Raw genomic sequence first — 8,890 nt, 5'->3', positions numbered from 1 at the left:
CACTTAAAAATGATGTAAATTTCTTTAATAGTCAACTATAAAAAAAATAATAATTTCCAACCTCAACTTTCTTGTGATTTATTAAATTTTATTTAGGTAATTTGTATAGATTGTATAGAAACTATGCTTGCATGATACAGAGAAAACCAATAAAAAATGCGATCGAAACTCAATCTAAGTGAGTTCAACTTTTCTTTACATTTTCGTAAAAACCTGTAACAACAATTCACGGTTTATAAGGTTGATCCTGCATTTACGCACATACGATCAAAAAAGTCTATTTTGTTATTGCATAAAAGAACTGTTTACTATTATCCTTAACACAGCTACTTGTTACGTCTTCAATTGAAAACTAAGTACAACAACACAATAATTACTGTTTGTGAAAATAAAATTAGTTTTCCCATTGTAAACAAGTAATCTGTTGTTATTTAATTTTTGTTATATGGTGACGTTCAATCCAATAAAACTTAATAAAGGAGCTGATAAATGAGTAAGTTGGTAGTTGCTTTATTGAATGCAGGAAGGTAATTTTATTATTGCAGGTAAAATAGATAACGTTTTTATTTAACTTCTGATAACACTTTAGAAATACAAACTCAAACATAATTTAAGAAATCCACCTAAATCAAAACCGTTTATGAAGCTTATTTTTAGAGATAGTTAAAGAATGGTGTAATAATGGAATAAAATAAACGTATTATAGTTTATGTTTATACGAATGCTACTGATTGAGAAGCAATTTTACCGTTTATTTTACTCCAACTAATACTAAAATTCGAAGAGAAGTAAGGTTCTGTAGTACTTTGTATTTCTTTTAAAAAATTAACAAACAAACTTTTTTCATGAAATTCACAAGAAAAGTGAAAAATTATCAATAAATTATCAATGATGTAGCTAGGAATGCTATAAACAAAAAATATATGATGGTTGAATAACATTAAAACTTTAAATGTGCTTTTCTCGATTTGTAACATAGAACACAGTAATTCCAAGCAAATGATACAATTAAGCACACTTTACCATATAATATATTTAGCAATGAAATTGACTTATTGGTTATCAATTTCCATATCTTATTGTGGCTTCTTCAGAAATTAGAGTTGAATTAGTTCAATATTATCATAAAAGTCTAAAGAAACCATGTTCTTTTAATGAGAACTATTGAAATTATTTCAAAATAAACGTGATATTTGAATCCAGCATGCTCGAATTAGTCAAAATCGAGTTTACATGTTTAGAATTGAAGAAAAAGTTTTCAGTATTGGTCAACTATGACAATCCCTAGCGGAAAAATCATGATCATAGAAGTCAAGAACACCTCTCTAGCCATTCCTGTAGTAATCTCAGATGGTCCATCTCGAAGGACAACGAACTTCGGTCGATTGCAATTAAATTTTGAGAAAATGTTCTTTGAGTCATCCTTGTCAAAAGTATTCACGCGAAAAGACAACAAAATCATCATATGGTCATCAGTCCTAAGACTGGTTGGACACGCGCCTCCACTCCTTCCTATCCTGAGCTAATCTTCGCATTTCTCCAAAACTAAAACATCCCGCATCCTTAACTATTTGCTAACAGTAATCTAATCTATCTGTTCTATTCTTTCTAATACCTCTTCATATCGAACCTTTTCGATCCATGGTATCCTCATCACTAGTCTGTAAGGCGGCCCTTACACCTTCAATAATATTGCACAATATAGATGATTGCACAATATTATTAGCGGTGTAGGGATAGTATTGAAAAATTGCGCAATGATTGAACAGAAGTTTGAGCGAGCTTAAATTTTATTGCGCAATATGTTTTCCTCGCAGTGTATAGGGTTAGTATGGCGCAATATTTTTCAGTTCACTATTTGGAGCGGTTGCAAATCAGTTCAGTCAAAGGTTTTACTAATTGTAGCAATTCTTCGAACTTTGCAATATCCATTCTCGTATAGTTTTTGAAATCGTTTTCTTGAGTTAATGTTAAGTCCTTTAAAAGACTTTCGTAAGTGTGGACTGGTCTTTTTTTAAATCATTCTTTGGCCCATATTTGTTTACTTACAACACCACTAGCACGGCTGCAGCCAAAACTTCGTCGTCAGACATGTTTCTCGCATGAAAATATTGACGCGAATGGCTTGTCAATCTTATTGATAAATATTATTGAACGTTTTGATTCAAAGGGGGTATTCAATATTATTGCACAATAAAAATATTGTGCAAAATTATTGTAGGTGTATGGGCTGCCTAACAACGCATTTCGAAAGCTTTTAAACTTTTCTTTTCTGCCGCGCCCACTGTCCATGTTTCGCACTAGTACAGCTCCGCGCTCCAAAAGACAACATAACGGTTTGTAGTCATTGAGACTTTAGATCAGGATGATTCAGAGAAAAATTTCCCAAAGTTTCTTTGTTTTATGGCAGAATCAGTGATAACGTTCATTTATTAAGTATGCTTTCAAGGTATTCCACTTGATATTAGTTAAAACGTAGTTTGACATTGAAAAATGTACTAAACATTTCCTTTTTATTTTGAAATTGTGTTAATATTCGTGAAAGTTCTCTTTGCCGTGAAATATTTTAAAGAATAAATACTTTTTAGTTAGTTGGGCTAATGAATTCAAGATAAAATTTAGTACATAACACTTGGTTTCTGTTTAATAACTCTTTGACGATGATACAATAGTTAGAGCAATTGACAATTTTATACATTTTACAGTGTGTTTGTAAATGTTTAAAAATAAAATATGTTTCGCCAAGAGTCTAGCCCCTATTGGTTATAAAATTGTCTGCTATTTCAGTCTAAATGTTTTTTTACAACTCAGCTAATGTAAGCAATTAAGAAGCATTGTCTCTATTGATTTTGGAGGAAATCGTTATTCGAATACACAATTAAAACGAAAGGAAAATTTTCCAGTTATTTTTGCTAAACAACACGGAATTTTCTGAAGGTTATGCACGTAAGTATGAATAACAAATATTTGTTCGATATATGGTGCTTTTATTCATAAAACACTTATAAGTGACTTATATACCTAATACCTTAATCTTCTCTTAAAACAACAATGAGCATACTGTGAAGTGATCACAGTGAATATAATCCTCAGAATACTTAAAACAGGTTGAAACAAAGAATTCCTAAAAGTTGTTTTAGATAGTACGAGTAATCATTTCAAAGTTCTGGGAATTTAGCTATGATTTTTATTATTTTGTTAATTTTCGTCAATATTACAACGTAGTTTTCCACCATAATCTCCATTTAACTGAATACATTTATCCCAACGATAAAGTAACTTTTTTAAGCTGACCTTAAAAAACTTTTTCGGTGTCTTCTCAATCCAAATATTTATGATACGTTTTACATTACTTAAACTTTCAAATCGAACATCCCCTAAGGGTTTTTCAAATCTGGGAACAGATGATAAACACTGGGGGCAAGATCCGTGGAATAAGGTGGGTGCGGAAGCAATTCCCATCGTAAATCATTCAAAACAACCTTCGTTTTTCTTGCGTTGTGTGGTCTTGCATTATCCTGTTGCATCCAGGCCGTTTTTTGACAAGTGTCTATCGCAGTGGTCCGGATATCAAATTTAAATAATATTCTGCGTTAATTGTAGTACCTTTCGCCAGATAATCCATAAAAATAATCCTTTGGCAATCCCAGAATACACTAAGCATTATCTTTACAACAGACGGAACTGCACGCGCCTTCAGTGGAAACCCTTCTTCAGACTTGCGCCATTCTTTGGATTGACTTTTGATCTCAGGATTAAAAGAAGGAATCCACGTTTCGTCAGTGGTTATTATTCGTTGCCAAAATTCCAAAATTCATCACCGTAACGGGCTAACAGCACTTGAAGTTGACGACATATATCAGTAGACCTATTGAGTTTCTGTTTTGGTCCCAACGCCCAAACAAACATGCAAGATGTCAGGAACTGTCAGGTACCTACCCTAGGCACACACTAATTTGACGAATAATCATTCGCTTGTCCTCTTTCAGTAGGTCTTCGACGGCAGTAATGTTTCTTTCATTGTTCATGTTCTATCGATTTTAAAATGATTGATCCACCGATAAACAGTGCTTTTGGATTCTATAGACTCACCAAATACTCCTTGCAGATCAGTAATTTCTGATGTTTTCTCACCTTCTTTCCACAAAAAGGAAATTATTGCTCTTCGAGATTTTGCTGCGTTTTCCAATGTTACAAAAACAGTACTATGACAACGCGTTTATATGAGTCGAACATGTAAATCAGATTGAACAATATTGCACTAGATATTTGCATAAACATGTTAAGACTTGTTTGGCTCCAATAACGTTGCCTATAAGTACTGCGTAATTTAATTATAGTACATTTCCCAGAACTTTGGAAACAACCCTCATAGAGGTATACATACTACACATCCATCAAGAGAAACCATTGAAAATATAAGTAATGTGATAATTTTTTATTATCTGAATAAATTAAAGCGGTAATATACAGAAAAATGACATTCTGAGACCACAAAAAATATTATTTGAATTTATAAAGAATGGAATTTCATCCACCTTTCTGTTTTCATAAACATTTGGTTAAATTTAAACATCCTAACAGTACCATTTTATGTACCAATTAAAAGTAGGAAGCAAGAATCATTTTCTCAAAAAAAATGTACACTAATCGTTACTACCAGAATGCCCTAAATTTGGTTATCTGAAAATCCTTGATAAAACCGTTTCAACGAAGCAATTAACATTTTAAATACTATCTATAGAATTTTAGCTTTTTGAGTAGTATTTTGTAAAGGCCTATTTAGTTGTACCTATGTAAATCATCTTCCGGTTAGTATTTTTTGATCAAAATGGTTAATATAAAAAAGGTATCAATAAAAAATAGTCAGTATGGAAATAATTACATGTGAGAGTGTAAAAGGTTAAATTAGATTAGGCCAGGTTAGGTTAGGCTAGATTAGGTTAGATGCTATTTTAATACATACTGACGCTTCAAACTCTTAAAACTCTATTACATTTATGTCCTATTTGAGGGCAGATAACAGATATTTTTGCATCCAAATGTTTTATTTTTTTTATTTAAGAAATTTATGGAAAAATTGTCCTTAATCAAGATATACAGCGTATAGGAACATACATACTCTCAAAACTTAACACTATTCATGTTTGACAATATTTTCTTTCGGCCGATATACAAATTCANTTTTTTTTTTTTTTTTTTTTTTTTTTTTTTTTTTTTTTTTTTTTTTTTTTTTTTTGAATCAAATATAACACTTAGGTCATTAACAGAGCTAACACAAGATAATTTTATACAATTCACTGATTACTTTTATGGCAATTTGTGGATTAGTATGTTATCAATTGTGTTTCCACTCGGTTTTAGTAAATCATGGTTTCTCAATTATCGAATCGGTTCTATGAAATTCAGTCTGTTTTGGGAACATCAATGTAGCCCCTGATAATTTTAAACAGAAATACACAGCTTCACTCATCTCTCTGAGTGACTTTCCTGGCGGCATATTAGCCTTCAACACTATTTCATTATAAGCATGTGAGAATCTATTTAAATTTGTAGGAACCAATGCTGAGTAGTTTCTATCTTCTTCCTATATTTATCAAAATTTGGTGACCAAATTAATGATTCATATGATAGTTTTGACGCCACATATGAATTGTACAATCTTATACAAGAAAGTGCATTCCTGAAACCTCTACATTGTCTATTAATAAAAAATAATGATTTTGCTGCACTATTATTGACTTATGTTTTTGTGTTCATCAAATTTTAATTTTGAATCAAATATAACACTTAGGCCATTAACAGAGCTAACACTTTCGAACATAATATCATTAATATAATAATCTGATTCAATCACATGATTACCCTTTTAAAACGACATATTGCATAGCACTTGTTAATATTTATAGCCATATCATTTCTATTGCTAAAACTATTTACCTCCATTTGTGGTATTTCAATATAATTTCTATCTTTAATTTGACAGTATGTTTTTACATCGTCTGCGTAGAGAACTACTTTAACATTGGAAATTGATTTTATAGAGTCGTTAACGAAACAAATAAAAGATATAGCAGCACAATGTGTGCCTGAAGGTACTCCCTGTCAAATGCAGTTTTTTAACCGATATACGAGGGTGGATTGATAAGTTTCCGGCCTAACCAAGAGATGACGNATAGAATTTTAGCTTTTTGAGTAGTATTTTGTAAAGGCCTATTTAGTTGTACCTATGTAAATCATCTTCCGGTTAGTATTTTTTGATCAAAATGGTTAATATAAAAAAGGTATCAATAAAAAATAGTCAGTATGGAAATAATTACATGTGAGAGTGTAAAAGGTTAAATTAGATTAGGCCAGGTTAGGTTAGATGTTATTTAAATACATACTGACGCTTCATACTCTTCAAAATTGTATTACATTTATGTCCTATTTGAGGGCAGATAACAGATATTTTTGCATCCATATTTGATAATTTTAAACTAAATTAAAGTTTTCGTTGCATCTGGTACTTACGTTGTGGGATGATCAACTTGTCGATGAAGAAAGGGGTCATAATCATTTAAGGCTTCCTTGGCTTTGTTAAAATTTTTCATTTCGATCTGATGAGAATTTGAAAAATGATTTTTATCGTCACTGAATCCATTTGTGGTTGTAGTCCTAGAAATAAATAATCATTATTGAGTATCTATGTAAAACGTGACGGAAAGTACCTATACATGTGATATATTTTTTATAATAAATTGAAGATGTTAAATATACTTAAAAATGTAGGGATGAGTTACAGCGATAGACGAGTGATATTTAGTTTACATAAAGAGAAACAGGTAGTTGTAGAGCTGGAGTAGCAACGTAGAGAAGTAAATATTAGGAAGAGAATCAGACAAGGATGCACACGGTTACCGCTAATTTTTAAACTATACATCGAAGACGCAATCAGCATTATTAAAGACAGATATACAGGGGCAAAATATTAGAAAGCTTGGATTTGCAGATGATACAGCAGTATTAGCATTTAGCAAGGAGGAGTTAGAGATAGCTTTAAATAAAACGGAAGCGGTATTGACAAAACATCATTGTCAGAAAATAAATAAAAGTAAAACAAAAATACTAGTATGCAAGGGAAGAAAAAGTAGGGAAAAGCGAATATAAAGATAGGGGACGAAAGATTACAAGAAGTAGTTGATTTTAGGTATCTAGGAAGTCAGGACGGAAGGAGTAGTAGAGGATAGGACAGGGTCGAGTCACCTTCAATAAAAAGAAGTCACTTCTGTTCTCACGAACGATTAATTTAGAAATTCGAACAAGATTGTTAAAGGTGTATGTTTAAAACGCGGTGCTGTACCGGTGTGAAACGTGAACGGTGCGCTCGACGGAAAAGAAAAGGGTACAAACATTCGAAATGTGGAGTTATCGGCGAATGATGAGAATACCGTGGATAGGGAAGGTTAGAAATGAAGAGGTATTGGAAAGACTAGAAGAATAGAGGGTATTAGGAAGAATAAGACAACAGAGGACTCTATGAAAGTCAAAAAGAAATAAGCGACACAGGTTGGTAGGACACCTTTTCGGGCATGAAGGTCTAGACTCTCAGAGACATATTAGAGGCAGAAACGGGAGTTAGCAGGAATAGAGGTAGACTTAGATTAAATTACTGTTCGCAAATAGTTAAGGATGTGGGTTGTTCTAGTTTTGGGGAAATGCAAAGATTAGCTCAGGATAGGAAAGAGTGGAGGTGTATGTCCAATGACGACCTTATGATAATAAATCAAAAGTGAAAATGTGTTAAAATTAATTGATGGTGTAGGATGCGATACAATGTGTTAATTAGTAAATAAATGTTATATGCGTTTTCTTAATATAACCTGGGTAAACGTCATGCTTGCTAATATTATGAATGTAAATGTGTTTGTTTGTCGACTTTTCGCGCCTTAACTACTCGATCTATCATCATAAAATTCTGTAGAACCATTGTCATAGGTACAGAAGATGACACAGGGTACCTTTTATAAAAAAAAAATGCTGTTCCCGAGGAATAGAGGAGTTAGTTTTATGTAGTTGTCGATGATTTTGACACTTATTTAAGACATCAATGCGAGCTAAGCCGTGGGTAATATCTAGTTAGTTAATATAGTAAAAGTACACTGTAAATACTGCATATTATTTATTACCATATCTCAATTGGTGTTTGAGTACCTACTTAGCGAATTGTCTCACAAAAATTTGAGGCCTCGTTTGATAAATTTTATCGAAAGATCAAAATTACTTCGCAATAAAATACAGTTTAATGTTTAATACTTTGAGGAAGTAATCATAAACAATAAACACTTTATCTATAAACTACTTAATACCTGACAAATACAAACGGATGTATTGCGGTATTAGTGAAGGATTATGTTGGCGTCATGAACATAGTATGAATAATATGTAGGTATACTTCGTTTACTTTCTGTAGCGATGTGACTTTCAGTTTGACCAGCGCAAAGTAGAAAAAAACAGCACTAGGCCAGAAAAGGAAAGAGACAACTCTCGGCCAAACTCTTAACCGGTGAGAAGCGTATAATCCGTACAGTACTACACGGAAAAATTGACCATTTTATCCACTACAATTACATTGCTCAAATGTGCTGTTATTGGTACCATTTACTACTAAAAATATCAACGAGATGTTATTTATATTTGAAGACATATTAAAAGCTTTAACACTTGTTTTCGATTCGCACTACTGTTCATGATTGAACAAAACTTTTGAAAGGTGCTGTACGAAAAAGTATGTTTAATTAACAAGAGTCGAGAGTATAATAAGCTTTTTTCTCCCTACCTACGATTTTGCCAGCGCGCATCCAGGACATTGGAAGGAGCACATCGCTAGAGAAAGTAAATGAAGTATACC

General features: G+C 32.2%; 1 protein-coding gene across 2 annotated transcripts in view; it reads right to left on the bottom strand.

Annotated features, from left to right (window-relative positions):
* Nucleotides 1–8,890, bottom strand: part of LOC108737167 (proton-coupled amino acid transporter-like protein CG1139) — a 42,412-nt gene that overhangs the window by 15,099 nt on the left and 18,423 nt on the right. For both annotated transcript variants that reach the window (XM_018469871.2, XM_018469881.2), the window contains exon 3: nucleotides 6,514–6,657. In XM_018469871.2, the coding sequence (XP_018325373.1) occupies nucleotides 6,514–6,657 (144 nt within the window). The remainder of the gene's footprint in view (nucleotides 1–6,513; nucleotides 6,658–8,890) is intronic.

Source organism: Agrilus planipennis, unplaced genomic scaffold (assembly GCF_000699045.2).
Source record: "Agrilus planipennis isolate EAB-ADULT unplaced genomic scaffold, Apla_2.0 scaffold9, whole genome shotgun sequence".
In the NCBI taxonomy this organism is placed as follows: Eukaryota; Metazoa; Arthropoda; class Insecta; order Coleoptera; family Buprestidae; genus Agrilus; species Agrilus planipennis.
Note: the sequence above shows the minus strand (reverse complement) of the source record. Positions and strands in the feature narration are given on the sequence as shown.